The sequence below is a fragment of the Podarcis melisellensis genome (assembly GCF_964234715.1).
Source record: "Podarcis melisellensis genome assembly, chromosome: 15".
Classification (NCBI taxonomy): domain Eukaryota; kingdom Metazoa; phylum Chordata; class Lepidosauria; order Squamata; family Lacertidae; genus Podarcis; species Podarcis melisellensis.
This window is the reverse complement of record NC_138532.1, coordinates 6491723-6513829: the sequence shown is the minus strand read 5'-3', so window position 1 is coordinate 6513829 and position 22107 is coordinate 6491723. Positions and strand designations below refer to the sequence as shown.

The 22107-nt window shown below is 45.4% G+C and overlaps 1 protein-coding gene across 1 annotated transcript in view; it reads right to left on the bottom strand.

Annotated features, from left to right (window-relative positions):
• Positions 1–22107, bottom strand: part of LOC309358134 (G protein-coupled receptor kinase 5-like) — a 75161-nt gene that overhangs the window by 9399 nt on the left and 43655 nt on the right. Inside the window, exons 2-8 of the mRNA XM_081890973.1 lie at positions 18512–18607; positions 15420–15532; positions 7438–7515; positions 5728–5828; positions 5276–5368; positions 5117–5180; positions 1326–1466 (exon numbers count right to left, since the gene is read on the bottom strand). Coding sequence (XP_081747099.1) covers positions 1326–1466; positions 5117–5180; positions 5276–5368; positions 5728–5828; positions 7438–7515; positions 15420–15532; positions 18512–18607 — 686 coding nt within the window. The remainder of the gene's footprint in view (positions 1–1325; positions 1467–5116; positions 5181–5275; positions 5369–5727; positions 5829–7437; positions 7516–15419; positions 15533–18511; positions 18608–22107) is intronic.

Genomic DNA, 22107 nt, shown 5'->3' with positions numbered 1-22107 from the left:
TCCCAGCAGACTGGTGGGATGTTGGTGGTGAGACTGGTGGTGAGCTGTTGTTGGCAGCCGTCTGCCTTGAGAGACAATGGAGTGTGCCTCCAGGGATGAAGTATTTAGGGATGAAGCCAAATGGCTGCATAAACAGCATCAAAGTGACCAACTTTGGGTGCAAGCCTGGGCAGTGTGTATGGAGGTCCTGGGCTGCCCCGAGGACAAGACCCCCCTCTCAGTCTCGCTGATGTGCTCCAAAGGAAAGCAGAGCAATACATTTGGCACCAGCTTGGCTGGAGTTAACAGAAGGAGGTGTACAAGGCACAATCCAACCAACTTTGGGACTCCAAATTTGTGGAGGATTTACTCCTTAGCCTTTTTCCTCCTGAAGATTAGAGTTCAGGTTCAGAGTTTTCCTTCTCCTAGACCAGCCTTTCTCAATCTGTGGGTCCCCAGATGTTGTTGAACTACAACTCCCATCACCCCTAGCTAGCAAAGCCAGAGCTCAGGGATGGTGGGAATTGTAGTCCAACAACATCTGGGGACCCACAGATTGAGAAAGGCTGTCCTAGACGGACTCCTTTCCCAGGCTGACAAGCCCCATCTGTCCCCTCTACAGATGCCTTCTTGACCACTGAAACCACTTTTGGCCTTGTCCACTCAGTCCATGGGAGCCTGTCTTTGCATGCAGGGGAAGGTCCCTAACTCACCAAAGGTTTGTGATCTGTTGGCTACCCTCACCTGATGTACCCAGCCAGTTGAAGCTGTTCTCCGGTGGGGCCAGTGGCCACTGTTGCATGCTGACAGCTTCTAGGAGCCACAGGTCATAGCTGAGTTCAGGATGGGGACCAAAGGTGAACAAATTACCCCAGAAGGTGCACAATGTGCCCCCCACCAGAGGTAATACCCCTCCCCTAACACTACATACACAACCCTGGAATCAGCTGAGGAGTGTGGATCAGCTGTTTTCCAGCAGCATTCAGCGGAGGATTATGCCACCAAGCTGCATGGAAGTTGGTCAAGTACTGCAAGCAGCTTGCAACCTCTACATGGTCAAGGAAGTGGCTCTCCGGGGTTTCAGACTGGAGTCTTTTAGCCAGCTCGAGTTACCGTGGATTGAACCTATCTTTTGTATGCAAAGCATGAGTCCTACCACCTTTTGCAGATGTGCTGCCTTGGAACTTGGGAGATTCCTCTTATATGAGGCATCCCCAGTGGGCATTAGCAAAGGACATCAGGGAAGCTCATGAAAACTGCAGGGCAGGAATCGGAGGAAGGTGGCCTGCAAGCAGTCAGTCTTGGGGGCATGTGGGATATCAGCAGCATCCCAGGCACACACTCACCACGAACCGGCTGTTGACCTTCTCCAGGATCTGCTTCTCGTTCAGAGCCATGGCCTCCCCTTTCCGCTTCTTGATGCGCTTCTTCTCCAGTTTCTTGCAGGCGTACATCTTCCCTGTCGCCCGCACCTGACATGCACACACCTGAGGACAAGGTGAAAAGAGGGCATGGCAGGGCAGACAGATTTGGGTAGAGATCCATACATGTTCAGGCAAGGCACTATGGTGATGATAATAATAATAATAATAATAATAATAATAATAATAATAATAATAATAATAATAATAATTATTATTATTATTATTATTTATTATTTGTACCCCTCCCATCTGGCTGAGTTTCCCCAGCCACTCTGGGCGGCTTCCAACAAAGATTTAATACATCAAACATTAAAAGCTTCCCTGAACAGGGCTGCCTTCAGATGTCTTCTAAATGTCAGGTAGTTGTTTATCTCTTTGGCATCTGGTGGGAGGGTGTTCCACAGGGCAGGTGCCACTACTGAGAAGGCCCTCTGCCTGGTTCCCTATAGCTTTGCTTCTTGCAGTGAGGGAACCGCCAGAAAGCCCTCGGCACTGGACCTCAGTGTCCGGGCTGAACGATGGGGGTGGAGACATTCCTTCAGGTATACTGGGCCAAGGCCATTTGAATTGTGCTCGGAAACGTACTAGGAGCACTAGCACTCATTGAAGAAAAACAGGCAGCCAGGGGGAACTCTGTTTACTCTTGAACCCCTAGAGTACAAGTTATTACAGATGTCAGGTGGTCCAGGGAGACTCAATAAGAATAAGACTTCTTCCCTCCTTGCAGATCCTTTCAAGGCACATTTGCAAACCACCAAGTCCTGCATTGGGACTCAGCAAACAATCCCCTTCAAATGTGGGTGCAAAATGCAGGGGAGGCTCTCAGAAATCCCCCTGCCACCGCAAATTTCACAGTCAGGTGCAGCAAGAAACTCATGGCTCCCCTGCCCACCCACCCCACCAGAATACTATCAGGCAAAACTGCACATTATACATGCAACTGCCGTGTAAGTGTAGCTTGATGAAAACCACTTCAGAAGCAAAAGGGAGAGATGGAAAGGGCAGGTCTTTCTTTCCTTCCTCCGAATCACCCCTCCAATGTTTCCGCAAATCTGCATTTTAAACCTGCAAGGGAGAGCGATTTGGAACAAGGAAACGGCAGGCAGGGGAAGAATTGAAGGGAGCTCCCCTAGAGCTGCTTTTAAAATTAAAGAGCTGTTGGTCCGCAGTTCTACGTGCTGGGATACAGCGTGTGATGTGGTCCTTTTGTTTCACTCAGAGTGATTTGGGGCACAATGTCATTTATTATTAGGACCTGCAAGAAAATGTTGCGGTGTATCCTTCCTCTTAAAAGGAGTGCTCCTGTTTCGGGCTCTTGGCCAGTCATTCCCCACAAGCGCGATAAGCCATTCTTCCCACCACAATGGCTAAATCCTGTCGGCACTCACCCCCTGACCTCGCTGTTAAAAGGAGTTATTCATATTGATTTTTAATTGTATTTTGATTGCTTCTTTCATTTCCTATATTGTACTGCATTTGAATGCTATGGAACTTGAATTGCAATATAAAAAAAACTATATATAAGAGATAAAAGATGCAACCAGAAGACATTTAAATACCATGCAGCATCTAGCTAGCACTGAACACTCTAACTGTCCAATCAAGCAGAAAAATCCTTAAGTGGCCCACCAAGACCCTCAGCAGATTTCAAGTGGCCCATATGGGGGGGTGGAGTTTGGAAACCGCTGATCTAGATACATTTCAGGCCTCAGCTGGATATTGAAACTGCCTTGGTCTGATGGATGTTCAGTGCCAGGAGAAGGACAAGGGGCCTGGGAGCCTGGTAATTCCCCTCTTGGGGGCCTTTGATATTATTGACCATGGTATCCTTCTGGACGGGACGCGGGTGGCGCTGTGGGTTAAACCACAGAGCCTAGGACTTGCCGATCAGAGGTCGGTGGTTTGAATCCCCGCAACGGGGTGAGCTCCCATTGCTCGGTCCCTGCTCCTGCCAACCTAGCAGTTCGAAAGCACGTCAAAGTGCAAGTAGATAAATAGGTACCGCTCTGGTGGGAAGGTAAACGGCGTTTCCGTGCGCTGCTCTGGTTCGCCAGAAGCGGCTTAGTCATGCTGGCCACATGACCCGGAAGCTGTATGCTGACTCCCTTGGCCAATAAAGCGAGATGAGCGCCGCAACCCCAGAGTCGGTCATGACTGGACCTAATGGTCAGGAGTCCCTTTACCTTTACCTTCTGGACAGGCTCTTGAAGTTGGGGAATGAGAGCACTGTGCTTCACTTTTGCCAAGACAGCTGGCTCCAGAAGGTGGAGCTAGGAGACCACTGCTGAGTCCTGTGGCACGTATACTGTGAGGATCCACAGGATTCAGTCTTCTCCTGTGCTTTTCTAACATGAAAGCCCTGAGTGAGATTATCTGGGGACTTGGGATGAGGAGCCATCAATATGCTGGTGGCGCCCAGCTCTCGCTCTCTCTCCCCTTTACATCTGAGCCAGGTAAAGTGGCAGAATCAATGCTGAATCAATGGCTGGGATCTGTCACGTGTTGGATAAGAGGCCAGCAATCTGAATCTTGATCCAGACAAGATGGAGGTAAATGGTGCATGGTTCATCTACCTGAGGAGGTGCTGCTTATTCTCTTTAAGGCTGATTTTCATCCTCCCTAAAGCAGGTGTAAGAAAACCTTTTCAGTCTAATGTCTGCATTCCCTTTCGGGCAAACTTCCAGGGACAACACACCAGAGGTGGGAGGGGCCAGAGGCAAAAGTGGGAGGAGCAATGGGTGACAGTTTTATAGGTTTACCATACAGACCGCAATTGTGAAAATCCAGACATATGGCAGCCCATGTTGGCAGTGCCATTTTTGCCATTTCTCGTTAAAAACGCTCAAAAACTTTGCCAAAAAAAGCTCCTCAACAATTTTTCTGGCTGTCCAAATGTTTGAAATATGGCAACCCTAAATTTTACCTTTGAACAGCAGTCAAGTTTCTACACGTGCTCATGCATCACTCTCTGTCCTCCATCTGAGTTTAGGGACACACTCCAGGCAGGCAAAAAATGCTCAAGGAGGGTGCAGTCAGTAAGGTGTGTGGTCCAGGGAGAGTTCCAGGGTCCAAAGAGAGAGGCATGGGGGGGGGGCCTTGGTGCTAGGCCTGAGGTTCTCCACCCTTGTCTTAGGAAGAGGTCTTCCCCGTCACCTGCTACCTGATCCTTTAAATGAAAGACATCAGGTATTGAACCTGGAACCTTCTGAATGCAGAACAAGCCACTGAGCTAAGGCTCCTTGCTATAGTCACTGCTACTAACCACCGTGGTAATTCGCCTTTTGACAGGGGTCTTCTTAGTAGCCACTCCCAGACTTTGGAAATCCCTCCCTAGAGAAGCTCAGTCGGCTCCCTCCTTGTCCTTCTGCCGGCAGGTGAAGGCTTTCTTCTTACAACGGGCTTTGGGGCTGACTGCCTGCTTTTAATGAAAGGGCTGGCGCTGTGCTGTTTTTTATGGTAATTATTGGCATGGTTTTAATAGGTTTTACATATAGTTTTAATTTTATCAATGTTCTATTGTGTTTTAATAATTGGTTTTCCTGCGTTTTTAGGGGGAAAGGCAGGATATCAATAAATACATAACTAAAAGTAAGTAATAACAACACCAGTGTTTTAAGCATGATAATCATGTATCCTGTGCCTTCGGGAGCCTAAAGCTTTCTGCAATGCCCCAGACCAGAAGCAGCCCCTGTGGCTGCCAATCATCTCCCTACCTCTCCGAAGCCTCCCTTGCCAAGGATCCGGTATTGTCTGAAGGTGTCTTTGGTCACTGATTGCCTGAAACAACAAAGTGGACGAGAACTCCATTCAGGTGAGCATCAGTTTGGCAAAGGAACAAGAGGGGTTTTGGGTGATGAAGAACAACACCTTACCTCTCCAGGTACTTCCACTGGAGGAATCTGTCAAAATACATGCTGTCCTGGTAGTTCGTGAAAGGAGCTCCACTGAGGTACTCGTGTAGGTGCCTGTGAAAAAGACACAAATTAAGACTGGGCCGACTCTTCAAGGCTTGGAGACAGACTGATGAAACGGAGCCAGTGGTACAGATTGTAGCCACGTGTACATGTGCTTAGTGCTTGCCATCAAGATCAACAGAGCTCCTGCCCACCTTGGAATTAATCAACAAAGAAATTTAATTCAGTCCCTGCCTGTCTCGGCCTGCTAAGAAAGGTGAGGCTGCACTTATTAAGCAGCAAGCCCAGTGAGTGCATCTGGGCATCACAATAAACTGTGGTTTGATATGAACGTGGCCGTAGTACTGTAGTGTCAAGGAACGAAATCCACCCGCCACTGCCCACCCATCTCCCCAGGGCCTGGCACTCACTGCACACAGCTGCTGAAGAGGTCTTTGCAGGCGCTTCTCTGCAGATTCTCCGTGCAATGGTTCATGAGAGACTGGCTGATCTCTGCTATGTAGCCTGGGGACTAAATAAACAACAACACCAGCCATGAGTGACATACGCTTGAAGTGTCTTGAGTGCTGGACTTCATTTCTGCCTCCACCACAGGCTCAGATCTGGAACATTGTCTGATCCCCACCCCCATTTGGCCCAGCTTCCACTCCTCCCCAGCTGATGTTCTCCAGGTACTGTTGAACTACCACTCAATGGCAGAGAATCTGTTTTCCAGGTAATTTTTCATATTAAGTAGAATGCAAATGGATTTTTTTCCCTAGAAACAATTAAAAAGGTGAAATACTTCTGGGAGATGATATATAATGAGTTGAAAAAAATGTTGAAATATACATTTATAAAGAAACCAGAAGCATTTCTATTGGGCACTGTGGGGAGTGATATAAATAGAAAGGAATGTAAGCTCTTTTTATATGCAGTAACAGCAGCAAGAATATTATTGGCCCAAAAATGGAAGCAAGAAGAGTTACCGTCGATTGAAGGATGGAGAATGAAGTTAATGGACTATGCAGAATTAGATAAACTAACAGGAATGATTCGAAACCGGCGAGACCAGAAATTCACGGAAGACTTGAGTAAATTTACGGACTATTTGAAAAGTAATTGTGAAGAACAGACGACGTTTGTAGGGTTGCAAGAAGTTTTGTGAGGAGTATTATTAGAAGTATTGTAAAAATGGATAAGGGGGAGGATGATTTGTTAAGAGAAGTAAAGGCAATATAAAGTTAAGAAATGCATAAGAAGTGGTTAAAACGGTGGATCATCAGAGGTGCTGATGGAAGTCCAAAAAGATTGTATAAGTGATAGGTTTTGTGGTACATTTTATAATTTATATGTTAAAATTAATAAAAAATATTATTAAAAAAAACAATTAACACAGAAAGGCGTGCTAAGCTTCATGCCCACTGGCCAAAAAAGGCTGGTAATCCTCAGTACAGATCCAACGCTGATGGCGATCTATTTCATTTATGAATCACTTCCCATGAGGCATCCCAAAGCAATTTACAATACAGCAACACGCACACACACTTGTGTGAGTGTGTTTTACATACATAAAAACAATTTTGTAAAACAAAAATATACTGTAAAAACATTTCAAAACAGCAGCAGCACACACACAAACTCCATACAAATTCAAAACAGATATCAACTGGAATAAAGATTTTGAGAAAGGAATGTATTTCGAAGGAGCCAGAAAGACAACAGAGGAGGCACCTGCCAGGTATGCAGTGGGAGGGAGTTCCAAAGGGCAGGCCCAATTCCAACATCAGCTTGATTATATCAGGGCTGGGGCATGGGAAATGGGATGCAGTGGGTCAGGTCCAAAAAGCAAATCCTGATCCGAGATGGGAGGGCAAACTGGTGTCAAGAACAAAGAGCAAGGCTAGGTACACTAGAGCTCAGGTTGGCCTTGTTAGCTAAGCAAAGCAGCATTTACCTAGGATGCCCTTTTATACTTTTCCCTGCCCACGAGGAGTCAATGGCCGGCCTCGGTGGAGTCAGCTCAGGAGCCAGCCCGTTTCCTGGAAAGCCGCCGTGAAGTGAATCACCACACGGGGGAGCCGCCAGCAGTTCTCGACACAGACGCTTTTACCCTTGTCCCACAGAAATAATACACTTACCTTGCTGTTGAAAAAGTTGCGGATCATCTCTTCTCCCATTTCCTTCCGCTTCTCGTCTGGGGAAACCTCATATTCTACCTGGGAGAGGAGAAAAGGCAACAGGTTGATCAGACCTGAGAAAGGCACGCACACACGAGCTGCAATGTTGATTCTGGAGAACACCCACACATTCCTTTTCTCCTTCCTCCCTCTTTCCCCATGTATTTGCATTCCTCTGCCCTGAATCCCTCCCCGCTGCTGGCTCTCTTTCAGCATTTTGGGACTGGCACCAGGAGAACCCGTGCTCAGTAGCAGAGCACATGCTTTGCATGCAGAAGGTCCCAAGCTGAACCACCAACATCTCCAGAGGCATGTATTTTTTAAGGAAGTGATGGGAGAGATCTCTTCCTGATGCCCTGGCGAGATACTACCAGTCAGAATAGACAATACTGACCAAGATGAACTAACAGTCCACCCGATTAAAAGGACGCTTCCTCCGGCATACCATTCCTGCTCCCATTTCGCTTTTGTTTGTCAGTGGTGGCTGGTGCCCATTGGGACTGGTAGGATGGAAGGCAAGGAGGCAGACAGTAGGTGGCGCCAGACCCCAATGGCAAACAGAACCAACTCCTAGTTTTGTCCCCATCCTCCCTGGTGAGATCTCCAATGGCAAGATTGAAAGGAAGGAGGGGTAGCATAATGGGCAGTGCTCCCCATGGGCTGGTTGTTAAGTAAGGAAGCAGGCAGGCAGGTGGGGGCTGGCTGAGACAGACTTGAGGCTGCTGGGGCACTCCCCTATTTGCTCAAAGAGATCAGCTCCACTGCTGGTCTTCCTCTTATCATTTCAAGTGCTTTTCTACACAAACTCCAGCATTTGCAGACCTGGTGTCCTTTGCATGTTTTGGACTAGGCCTCCCATCACTCCCAAGCCAGCACAGTTGCCATCCAAAGCAGTTGGAGGGCACCAGGATGGCAAAGGCTGGCACTTATGAATGCATGCTGTACATCAGCCTGGTACTGAACAACTCACCTGCTCATAGCTACTTTATGCTGCGACAAACCTTTGGTGCCTCACAGTTTTTGAGTGCGGGAACTGGAAACCTTGCATGCAAGAGGTCCCCTTTATGAATACATACACACACACAAAACATGTTCTTTTCCCTGCTCTGGGGTCCACCTCCCTCCTTCCTGGCCCCTTTCCACAGGATGAAAGCTGTTTGCCTCGTACTACAGAGAGGAGCGCACTGCTGCTATAAAAATCTGACCTGCAGCTCCCCTCCCAATTGTTTTGGAACACAGCTCGGTGCTAGGAGACGAGAGAGGGAGAGAAACAAGAAAACGCCCTCTCTCCCACCCACCCAGCCACCCTCCCTCTGCCACACACAGAAATGGCAGGGATGAGGAGCAGGCAAAGGGTTAATTGGCCTGGCATGTCCTGGAGAGAACCACAACGCAAGAGTGCATTCAAGTCAAATATGGAACTGGGGTGAATAGCCAGAGTTGAAGAAGTAGCCAATCAGAGGAGGAGCAGGTGCATAGAGTTTGGTTTGTTCTTTTTTAAAACAACAAGACAACCTTCCTCTTTCTTAAAAGCAGGACGTGCCAATGTAGGAAGCGGCAGGGGGATAGCCGGGATGGCTGAGGAGTCATTGCCTTTCTCAAGGCTCAAGTGACAACTATGTTCTCCTTAATGAAAAGGCCGCAGCGTAGCAAATGGGAAGGAATGCGCAGCATCTCCTGTGGGGGTAGAAGAAAGCTCTCTGAGCTGACCCTGGGCTGTAGGGGTGCCTGTAAGGAGCTCCCTCTGTAGCTACGGTGGAGCAGGGCCACCCACAGCTAGAAAAAAGAGACGGGAGAGTACAGTTGCTACTATTATCCAGTTGTGCTTACTCAATGCCCGGTGCTTCTCTATTTATACTCCTTGCTGCTGTGGGATGAATTTGTTCTTTCTAATGTACCTGTTTAACTGCTCCCCTTCTTGAAGGCTGGGCCCAGCTGTTGGAAGTGCAACAGCAGAGATCATTCCATGTGCTAAAGGGTTAATTCTGTTAGCAACAAAGTCAACTTTGGGGTGAGGGGATGTGTGGAGGTGTTTGCTTAGGAACCAGGCAGAATAGCATGAAGTTTCCTGGGGTAGCGCACATCCTGATTGGCTAGGTAGCTCAAGCAGTTTTTCCTATGTGTGTTTGGTTGACTATCACCCTGCCATGTACAAGGTCTGAAGTGAGAATGGCAAACCTCTCTGTTTATTGCTCTTCAGATTCTACACTGCTTTTGTTCAGTTTCCTCAGTTAAATGGTGTCAAGGGTTTCCTTTCTCACTAGACTCTTTCTGCATTATTTGTCTACAGCCATACTACCCTGAACACGCCCGATCTCGTCTGATCTCGGAAGCTAAGCAGGGTCAGGCCTGGTTAGTACTTGGATGGGAGACTCCTTCTGCATTATTTAAGTGAATTCTTTTTTGGCAATGCTTGGGGGCACCCTAGGTTGTGCCCTTTTTTGAGAGCTCAGAAGGCTAATTCACGTATCACGCGGAGCACAAGGACCAGCTGTCTCTACACACCTACAATTGTTTGTTTGGAGGTGTGTACCCTTATCGATTTGTACAGCTCAACTCTTGCAGACACAGACTGTACACTTGTTCACAATGACCTAGGAGTGTACCACTCAACCATCTGTGTACAGGGGGGAACAAACTGTACATTCTTTGAATGTAGGTTGCGGAAAGGATCCCCAAACTTTGAGGAAGGTAAGATGGTTCTTTCCAGGCTGGCCAATTGGTGCCAAAGAAGGATAGAACATTCTTTATGTATGCAACAGCAGCAGCAAGAATACTCATTGCAAAGTATTGGAAGACACAAGATCTACCCACCTTGAAAGAATGGCAGATGAAGGTGATAGACTATATGGGACTGGCAGAAATACCTGGCAGAATCCGAGACCAGGGGGGAGAGACAGCGGAAGAAGATTGGAAGAAATTTAAGGACTATCTTAAGAAACATTGCAAAATTAGTGAATGTTAGAATGACGTTGGTTTAGAAATTATGTGGTTTACAGCTGTAATGGTTAAGTAAAAAGAAAAGAAAAGCTAAAAATTAAATGAAAAATAAGGGAGAGGATTTGCTGAATTAATAATTAGAAATTGGAATACAGAAAGGGGAGGTATGAGGAAGTCAGGAAAATAAGTTACAAGAAAATAAGGGATTGAAATTATACTTGTTTTTGTTTGTTTGTATTGTTGTTCTGTTTTGTTTTTATATAATCTTTGAAACTTTAATAAATATCTTTTTTTTAAAAAAAAAAAGATGGTTCTTTCCAATCCTTCAAAGCCAAAGCTTCCGACAAAAACTCTCATAACTTCCCTTGTAAAGAAAGGTCCCTGGCTCAGCAGGGCTTCGAACCAAGTTTTTTAACACACTGCGAGTTTTCATTGCTAAGCCTTTTGATAGCTGCAACCGTCACAGCCTAGCGGAGGATCGCTTTCCGAGCATGTGTTTCCCATTTAGCAGCCATCTGACCAGATCGGCATTCCTGTCATTCACAAGCAGCAAGCTTATGCAAATAAGAAAAAGGCCTAACTTTTGTGTACGCTGGTTTAAAATTTGCTAGCAGGGCCCGTGACTTCTCCCTGTTACACACAGGGACACAAACTTAAGTGGGTTCGACAAGCTGCCTTCAATGCGGACGGAGGAGGAGTTGGGGAGAGAGATGTTCAATTGCATAAACACAGTTTGGTAATGGGAAACACAGATCATTTTATGAGGCTTATGTTCCCTCTTAAACAGCGTCGAAAAGTGCCTCTTGGCATCGTATAAGCTCAGAGTAGGAGCAAATGGATTTCAGATCAAAACTTTGTGTGAGCTAGCAAGAAGAAAGAAAGAAAAATAAATTTCCTTTAAGCTTAAAATGAGTTGACATGACCTGGAGCAATAGTTTGTTCTGCTGGATGCAAAAAAATGCTTCCAGAACCAGCAAGCCTTGAAAAGAACGAAGGGGGTGGTGGGGCGAAGCTCATGAAAACACTAGGATATTATTTCGGATGAAGGGCTGACTTTTAAATTATACGTCATCTGAATGGAATTTTTGCACGTTGACTTTAGAATGGGCGAGAAACGCACTCTCCCAACGGAAAAGGTCTCTCTTCAGGAATTCATTTTTTCGCCTTCCCCTCATGAGCAAATCAGGAAGGCAGCAGTGGCGGGGAAGTGAATTTGGTGAAAATAACAGGGAAAAGGGGTCTGTGAAAAAAATCGAGATATGAAAGAGTTTTGGCTTCCTACAGGCTCTTTTTCAAAACAGCCCATGGATTCTAGAAATGGAGGAACAATACACACATCCCAGGCAGGGGTCCAGAAACCCTACAAGTCTAGCAAAGTGGTTAGATTTAGGGCTGGCTCTACTGTTAGGCAGAGTGAAGCAGCCGCTTCAGGCAGCTTGATTTGGAGGCCATGAAAGAGCAGCAAATTGTCCGTTATTCAGTTTATTAATACTGTGTTTTTACTCCAAACAAAATACAGTTTGGGGATTTTTCTGACCCAGATGCCAACATAACCTGGTCAGCCTTGGGTAATACCCACCTTAATTCTGTCTGCGTTTTCTGTTTTCCTTCAGGCAGCAAAATATCTTGGGCCAATGCTGACTAGAATGTTATTTGCATGCAGGAACCTCAATTTCTAATCCCTGTTCACTACACTTGATCTTAGCCAAAAGGCCGAGAAGCGATCTACAGAATCGTTATATCATATAATCTTCTGTTGTCCTATACATTCGGCTTCACGGTCCAAGTTTCTGGCCCCATATTTATCGAGAATAGCTGACAGACCTCAGGAAGCCCAAATAATATACTTATTAAACGACGAAGACTCAAGTAGATCCCTTGCAGTCGCTAGATACCTGATTAATGTCTTATTTCATAAGAGGAGAAATGGATCACTGTATGACTCTGACAGCTTAGCCAAACTTAAGAACCATCAATAAGTGCCAGAACTAAGACGCATATCCCCCAAAATCTGAGGGATTTGAATTGCGGTCGACATAGAGGGAGCTTATTGTGTATAGTTTACTTAATTGAAGTAAAATTGGTTTTATAGGGGTGTTTTAACTTGGAACTGTTTAAATTGTATTGTTCATGGATAAATTTTGATGTATTGTTTTTAGATATGGGCCAATGGCCGTAATAAACCAATCAATCAATCATTAATCCGTGATCACTATGAAACTCACTCAGCAGTCATGAAAAAAATCATTATCCTGGCTCAACCTACCACACAGGATTATGAAAATATTTTATTCTCTTGTTAGTTATGCTGTTTTAAATGTGCATTTTATATTTGACTTCATTTCGTAATGTTTTCTTTTGAAATGTTTAAGATTTTTGTTTGTTAACTTTGTTGCGTTAAATGGGCATTCTGTAGTTGAACTCCTTTGTAATGTTTTCTTTTGAAATATTTAAGGTAGTATTTTACTTTCCTGTTAATTATGCTGCTTTGAATGTATATGTTATATTGGACTTTTTAGGTAATGATTCACTCCGTATCGATTGATTTATTTGATGTTTTAATGTACGTTGTAAACTGCTTTGAGATTTCCCCCCCTTAAAAATATAAAGCCGTATGGAAATGAATGGATGATGATGTTGAAGAAGAAGAGGAGGAGGAGGAGGAGGAGGAGGAGGAAGAAAGCCCCTTGGAGAAAGGGTGTGATTAAAATAGAATAATGCCTAGGGTAGAGCAGGAGTCAACTATCCTTTGGGCCCCCATTTGCAAACTGGAGAAACTGTTGTAGGCAACAGACACATCCTGCCATCTAATCTATTCTACTGGCTAGTGCAGAATGCTTCTTTCAAGTCTAACTCTAGTGAGCGCAGGGAGCCCTGCAGATGTTGGAGATGCAACAGCAGAGATCATTTCGTGAGTAACTTAAGGGTTAATTCTCCTATCAGTAAGTCAGATAACCTAGAGGGATGGAGGTATTGCTTAGCAACAAGGCTGCATAACAAGATCTTCACCTGCTCCAATTGCCTTTGTAGTTCTGAGGGGGATTTTTATTCTGTATGTTTGGCTGAATGTCTCCCTTCTATGTACAAGGCCTGGCCTAAGAAAGGCAAATCCTCTCTTTCTCCTGAAATTATACACTTTTGTGCTCACTTTCCTCAGTCAGGTGTTATCAACTTTTCTCTCTGGACTCCACCCATGCGCATGAGTAGGCACATAGCAACCCCTGAGTTAAGAGTGTGGGATCAAGACTGATTAAAAATTGCATGGCTGAGTTCTGCTTCAAATCCCTACACCGTCTGAAGCACCATGCATGACTCCACATGGGCTTATTATGAAGTTAGAGGGGGAAATAACAACAACAGCAGCAGCAGCAGCAGCAATAATAATAACAATAATAGTAATAATTTATTATTTATATCCTGCCCATCTGGCTGAGTTTCTCCAGCCACTCTGGGTGGCTTTCAATCAAGAGTTTAAAACAGTACAGCGTTAAATATTTAAAACTTCCCTGAACAGGGCTGCCTTAAGATGTCTTCAGGTAGCTGTTTATGTCTTTGACATCTGATGGGAGGGCGTTCCACAGGGCGGGCGCCACTACCGAGAAGGCCCTCTGTCTGGTTCCCTGTAACCTCACTTCATGCAATGAGGGAACCGCCAGAAGGCCCTCAGCGCTGGACCTCAGTGTCCGGGCTGAATGATGGGGGTGGAGACACTCCTTCAGGTATACAGGACCGAGGCCGTTTAGGGCTTTAAAGGTCAGCACCAACACTTTGAATCGTGCTCAGAAACGTACTGGGAGTCAATGCAGATCTCTCAGAACCGGTGTTATGTGAAAGCCATGTGCAATGCATGTACAATGCATGAACTTCTTGGATGGGATATTAGCTACTTAATTCTCTTTTTATTCAGCTCTCCATCCAAGTAGTTCAAGGTGGCATCCATTTTAACATCACAAAAACCCTGCAAGGGAGTTCAGGCTAAGATATGATTTTCAACAAAATATAAATGTTTTTAAAAGAAATAGTGGCCTCCCCAAGAACACCCACTGAGCATCTTGGCCAAGTGAGGATTCAGATCAGTTCTCTCTTCTCGGAGGCTGGGTTTGCATGTAATACTAAACCAAGCCATGGCTTAGCTCAAACTAAGACATGTGTGGGTTTCTAGAGCAAAGATTTTGGTCTTGGTATTCCTCCCTCAGTCCTGTCGCCACCACGCCACCCCGGACTGTGGTTTGTCTTGCTCCAGATAAACCATGAGCTGCGATCAAAATGGCTGTGTTCCACCTTCACGGTCAGAGGCAGATGCCACTAAATCACAAGCGGGAAGAACACTGTGGCACTCAGGTCTGGCTTGCAAGCTTCCCACAGGCAGGTGGTCGGCTACCGTAAGAATAGGATGCTGTACGGCAAGAGTTTTGTTGGCCCAGAAATGGAAGCAAGAAGAAATACTGACAAAAGAAGAATGGCAGATGAAATTAACAGTACGCAGAACTGGACAAAATGACAGGAAGGATTCGAAACCTGCGGGACCAGAGATTTACAGAAGATTGGAAGAAATATACAAACTATTTGAAGAGCAACTGTAATCAACAAATAATGCTAGTAGGACTACAAGAAGTTTCGTAAGGAGGAATATATGAAATATTGGAAAAAAGAGAGATATTAGTTATGATATTTAAAGGTAATAGTGAAAGTAAGAAATGTAAATTAAGTGAAAAAGACATATATGTGAGAATAGGATGCTGTAAGTTGGTCCTTGGCCTGATCCTGCAGGGCTGTGATATGCTTAAGACCCTTTTAAGCAGCAATATTGAGGATTGCACTTGGGCCCTTCTGCATGCAAAGCATGTTCTCTACCCTAGTTCTACGCTCTACCCATTTCAATAGCCTTATATTTAAACAGAGGCTCCCCAGAAAGCATCACACAAGCGAGCCCAAGGTGGACAGCTCTGAGCTGCAAACATGCCTCTGAGCCAGACCCGCTCTAGGCATGGCACTTGCCTTACCACAGCATCCAGGAAGTGGATACACCGGAGGAGCTCCAGCCGCGTCTCGCAGAACTGTCGGAAAAGCTGCCGGCCAATCGGTTGCTTGTCACACAAGCTGCTGTAGTCTCGTTCTGCAAAGGAAGAAATGGAAGAATGGGGTTGTTGTTTTTTCAAGGGCAGGTGGAAAACGACACATCAGCTGTCTGTACTGCTTTAACTGGAATACAAAGAAAGACGCAGTCTCTGCTACAATTCAGAACTTAACAAACTACAGTCACACCTCATGTTATGACTGCTTCATGTTACGTTCTTTCAGGTTACGTCCCGCGACGACCCGGAAGTACCAGAAATGGTTACTTCCGGGTTTTGCCACTCGCGCATGCGAAGATGTGCTGCTGCGGGTTGTGCTCTCTTCCTGTTGCAAATGGGCCTCCGGAATAGATCCTGTTCGCAACCAGAGGTACCACCGTATTGCCCTCACAGAGCTCCAGTTCTCTGAGTGGTTAAATAATCAATCTCTTTTCCTAGGGAATTGTAGCTCTGGGAGGGGAACGGTGGCCTTCCAATGACTCTCTGCACCTTTATGAAACTACAGTTCCCAGGATTATTGGGAAAAGCCATGCCTGTGCAGAGTTGGCACAGCAATAAAACTGCTAGCACATTTGCAAAGCTAAGTGAGGTTTCAAATTGGATTTCTGCATTGCAGAGGGTAGGCCTAGATGACCCTCAAGGTCCCTCCCAGTTCTGCAATTCTATGATAAGTGATATGAAGCTGCTTAAATGCATAGTGCAGCTGAGGCCTTAGGGAAAGCCCACTGAAATGAATGAACACGACTAAGTTAGGGTCATTAATTTCAATGGCTCTGCTCTTAGTAAAACTTAACTGAATAGCATGCTATACATTTGGGGCCGTGAGTCAATCTGCAGACTCTGCTCTTTAAAGCTGCCTCGTGACTGTTAATGGGCGTTCTAAGGAATGGCCAGTCCCGAGGGGTGTGGAGAAGACAAACAAAAATTGAACTGTTAGGAAAGCTATAGCCCCTCCATCTCTACCCCACCCCACAAATATGCTCGCAGGTCGTGCGTAAAGTCAGCATGGCAGACGCTTCTCAGGGCTGCCTCCTCCTGGGTGTCGCACGGGGCAGCTGCATGCTGTGCTCAGCTGCGCACTTGCGCATTCCAGGCCTGTGACCTCTGGCTGCCACAGCCATGACACGCTGCGCCTCCTTGCTGAGACCTCCGTTCCTGCTCCTCTCAGACCCCCTGCCCTCCCCCTTGGCCAAGGAGGAGAAGGCCTCTGCGGAAATGCACGTCCGAGCCGCAGGAACATGCGCGCTCTCATATCCCAGCCCTGCGCCTTGAGAACAAACTTCAGCATGGGGAGGGAAGCATGCGCAGAAGAAGTCCCTCACACTTCTCAAGAGCCTGGGGGAAGAGCAGGCGTCTTCGAAACACAGAGGGATCCAAACAGAGTCAGCCTAAGGCGTTTTGCTGCCTGAAGGGCAAGAGGGCAACCTCCCTTCCCACACACGACCCAGGACCCATCTGCACCACACATTTAAAGCACTACAGTACCACTTTAAACAGTCATGGCTTCCCCAGAGAATTCTGGGGACCGTATTTCCTTTTTTAAAAAATAAATAAATTCATTTTTCATTTTCATTCATTACATAAATTTCAAATTCTTAATGTTCACTATATATTCCTCCCTCCCTCCACTCCAAGACTTCCCCCAACTTGTGTTCCTGGTTTGTTTCTGTTTTCACCCGCTTTGCTATCTCTCAACAGAAAAGGTTATTAATAACATAACATCAAATCTAAAAACATAAAATTAAAATTAAATACATCATCTTGTTTCACTATTTTCTAAACATTTTCTGATGCTAATAATGTAAATGCCTATTTAAATCCTGCCATCAAGTCTATTGCCTTTCTTTGTTTCTGCAAATATAATATGAATGGTTCCCAATCTTTTTCAAAGTCTCTGTTGTCTTTTTCTCTTATTCTTTCTGTCATTTTTGCCAGTTCTGCATAGTTCATCCACTTCTCTTGCTGTTGTTCTTTAGTTGGTGGGACTGTATTTCCATAAGGGTGCTGGAAATGGCTGGGCGACCCCTTATTCCCCTCACAGAGCTGCAACTCCCAGAGTTCCCTGGGAAGAGGAGTTGATCATTGAAGGTGATCAATCTGGAACTGTAGCTCTGTGAGGGGAATAGGGGCGTCTCCTCACAACACACAGCACATTTAACAAGCTACACTTCCAGGATTCTGGTTGAAGTGGTATAAAACTGCTTTAAATGTAAAGTGCAGATGGGGCCTAGGATTCAGCACTGGTGCACTGAGTCCTCCACTACAGCAGAGGGCAGCAGGCTAGCTTAGGGGGCACAGAGCAGGCCATGTGGCAAATACAGCACCGTCTTCCAACACCTTGCCACCCCACCAATATCGGGTGCCTGAGGTGGCTGCCTCATTCTGCCTCTTGGTAGGGCCAACTCTGCTGGGCCCTTTGGGGTCAGAGCTGACATACATGCCTCATCTCCAGTTTGCAATGTTACATGTCAAACAGATGCCCGAAGACAGCTACGGGGGGGCCTTACATCTGAGTAGACATGCTCTGCTAGTAGCACACCTTGTACAACATCCTCACATTAGAAAAGGCACTTAAATAATCCAGGCAGAGTCCAGAGGAAAAATAATAATCCCAATAATACTTTACTGAAGAAACTGAAGGAAAACGGCGTATGATTTGAGAAAAGGGAGGTTTTCTCTTTCTTGCCTCAGGCCTTCTACACAGCATGGAGACAATCAACCAAACTATCGAGGAGGTCTCACTTCAGAACTACACAGCCATCGGGGCATGGGCTACCTCGACAAACATCATGCGCCCTATCGCAAAGCAGCACCTCCGCCTCTTGGCTTTAATACTAACAGAATTAACCCGTAAGCTGCGCACAGAAGGATCTCTGCTGTTGCACTCCCACCACTCTGCAAATCCTCTGGCGAGCAAGTCTGGCTGGTTCTTGCAGCCCCCCTTTCTGCCACCCAGCCTCCGTCTCCCAAACTCTGAACAAAAGCTCAGCTGGCTGGATGTGCCCGACTTTGCCACTTACCCAGGCCTTTCCGAAGGTCATCGCACTGACTGATGTGCGGGAACTTGAGAATCTCTCTCCATTTCTTACTTCTCCCTTTCCGCTTCCCTCCGCCTCCTGCAAAGCCAAAAGGGAAGAAAAAAGATAGATGAGGACTCGACTTTGACCAGGACCGTGTGGGTCTAGCTTTAGAAATGGGACTACAGTTTAGATGGAGCCAGGAATGGTTTTTTTCTTCTGTACCAGCCTTTGCCAACCTCATGCCCTCCAGACGTCTAGAACTACAATTCCCATCAGGCCCAGCCAGCATATGCAGATCATGGGTGTTATGCATCAGAACATCTGGAGGGCGCAGCTGGTGAAGCATCCTTTGCAAATCTCGTCCATCATTTGAGAGGCTCTTTCTGGGGTGCCTCCGTTTCAGAGGTTAGGCATACAAGGTTCCTGGAACTTGTAGATTTGTGGATTCTTAGCCAAACCCTATGAAAAGCCAGATTCTGTAACTTACAAAAATTATGGCAACAGCAAAGGATTGAGGGGGCCCCTTAGTGCTGTCTGGAAGCTTCAGCTTTCAGTTAACCACAGTTTAGCATTACATCCGAACCCTAAACTGTAGTTAATCTAACCTATAGTTTCTTGATACAAGTCAGCTTCACAACTCGTGTTTTAAAATTGACTTTTTAAGAGAGAGAGAGGAGGAGGAAGGAAGGAAGGACAGTATGTCAGTTTCAGGTAGTTGGCAAACTGAATATAAAAAATAGAAGTGAAGTCTTTTGAACTTATTGCAGTCAGCCCGGAAAAGGAGAGGGGAGAGAGAGCATTTGAACCCCAGGTTCATTATGAAATCCAAATGCAGTTGTTACAGTGACAGAGTTGTCACCCATGAATTGACAGGTGTCATAATATGGAGGAGTCCCCTTTGAAGTAGGATCGTCCTTCCTCAATTGTTCGTAAACAATAGTACATTAGTGCTCACTCCCTTATATTAATTTCATATTTCTATCTTTTCCATTTTTTAAAAAAACATTCACTGCTTATTGGAATGATAAAATTACAGAAGCAACAAATCCATATGTATCGCCACAGAACAAGATAGCAGGCTTTTTAAACACAATAATTACAATATTTTTCTAATATTATTTTTATTATCAGTGGGGGAGGAGAATATATTTTGAATTTAAGGAAACAGTGAATTTTTGAGCATTAAATAACGATGAATGGTTGGTAGATTATTTTATGCACGAAATACCATCACTTCATATTACTAGTAACACACACACACACACACACACACACACACACACACGTAATGTGTGTATATAAATTGGAATAAATTCATAATATAATACACCCACAACTTATGCACATTTAACTTGTGTGCATCAGCTTGACATTTTTTTAAAAAAGAATTTAAAAGGGGGCAGAAAAGGGATGGGCACCCAGGGAAAAAAGCTTTGGCAATCCTACCCGCCATTTAACCCAGTATGTTTTGACTATACGTGGGTTTGGCTTTAGGAGTTATCCCTGGCACATAACCCCCACATAAGTTGCAAGCTTACTGTGATGTTTAAATTTCTACGTTACAATTTGTTCTCTGGTTTATATATTCAGTTAGAAATGTTCAAGATGGCATACATAACAATAGAATACAAGAGCATAAATAAAACAGACATGTAAATTACCAAAACACACAAAGGATAATAAGACTTCAGTCCGGACGCTGTAGAACATATTCTTTTCTACTGTCCATTGTACAACCAGCTATGCAAACACGTGCTATGCCCCTTTTTTGGATAGTCTAACATCGCGGCGCAATGAAAATATCAGATTCTATCTGTCTGACATTAACCCGGAAGTAACTGCAAGGGTGGCTGAGTTTTTGTCAATAGTATCTCTTAGAGCGGTGAATGGCACTATTTAGCGGGAAGAAACCCCAACGGAAACCCTCATTATTACATATTTTACATGGCTGTTTATTTGTACATATTTTTAATACACACACACACACACACACACACACACACACGTTTTATGATGGCCTGTATTTGTAATGCCTAATAAAGGTTTGGCGAAGCAAGTAAGACTTCAGGCAACAACACAACACAACAACACACAGGGAGCTGCCTTATGCCGAGTCCGATTCACTGGTCCCTTTAGCTAAATATTCCGGACACTGACAGGCAGAGGACATTCCCAGTCCTTACTATAGACACCAGGGGTTGAATCTGGGACCAAGCGCACCACCTTGACCCCATGACCGAGGGGCCTGGGCCTGCGCACCGTGCAAGCATGCTCTGGGGAGTGCTGCCTAGTTTTCTGGAACTGCAACAAGTGAGCATCACCCTTTTGCTTTCAAGAACATTGCCTTTCGGTGACCTTTGGGGGGCTGCTCCGATGACAAGGGACTTCACTTTCACGCTGAGCCTCGGAGTCAGAGATTAGAGGTGGTTCCCATTTCCTCTAAGAACAATGCGCCATCCTCCTCTTTATCTTGCTGGCTGCCTTGTGGAGACCCGGGGCTCGCCAAAGACAATGCAGGCGCAGCGCTGCCTAGGAACTCACTGGCAACAATAACCCAATCCTAGCACTTTGTCACGACACAGAGAGACCAGAGACAGACTTATATTCAAATAACCCCCATACACATCTACACAATATGCATGTATATATTTACAAAACAGACATATATATATGAAAAAAACAACACACCACAATAAGTACGTAACTGGGGTTTGCAGCACTGTAGGATTAAACAGCTCTCCTTCTCAATCTCTCACTCTCAGTCTGTTGCCCCTTTTCTCTTTTTTTCCATAATTGTATCTCCATTTTTTTATTTTTATGCGTTTTATTGGTTTTCTTACATGGTAAAGATTATACATTCCAAATAAAATACAAAGAAACAACAGGTGACCAGATAAACAAATATGTATAAATCCTTAAACTCCTAAAGAAGACTTGTATTATTTAAATCTTTTTCTTAATTCACAATTTCTCCATATAGGCAAACTACTATCAGTGTACTGGAAGAAGCAAAGATCACCAGTGATGAAGCAATGATTCTTCAACATCAACTTCATTGGACTAGTCATGTTGTGTGGATGCCTGATGATTGCCTTCCAAAGCAACTACTCTATTCCAAACTTAAAAATGGAAAGCATAATGCTGGTGGTCAACAAAAGAGGTTTAAAGACTGTCTCAAGGCAAATCTAAAAAAAAATGTAGTATAAACACTGACAACTGGGAAACACTGGCCTGTGAGCGCTCCAGTTGGAGAACAGCCTTTACCAAAGGTGTCATGGGCTTTGAAGACGCTCCAACTCAGGACGCAAGGGAGAAACGTGCTAGGAGGAAGGCACGCTTGGCAAATCCACACCGTGATCAACTCCTGCCCGGAAACCAATGTCTCCACTGTGGAAGGATGTGTGGATCCAAAATTGGCCTCCACGGTCACCTACGGACTCTTTGTTAAAACCGTGTTTATGGAAGACAATCTTGCTTGGCTACAAGTGATCGCCAAAGAAGAAGAAGAAGCAGCTTTGACCCGCCTTCCCCTCTGCCGCAGCAGCAGGAGGAGAAGGAGCTGACCGCTGGAGGCATGCTATGCTGGGCTCCACGCT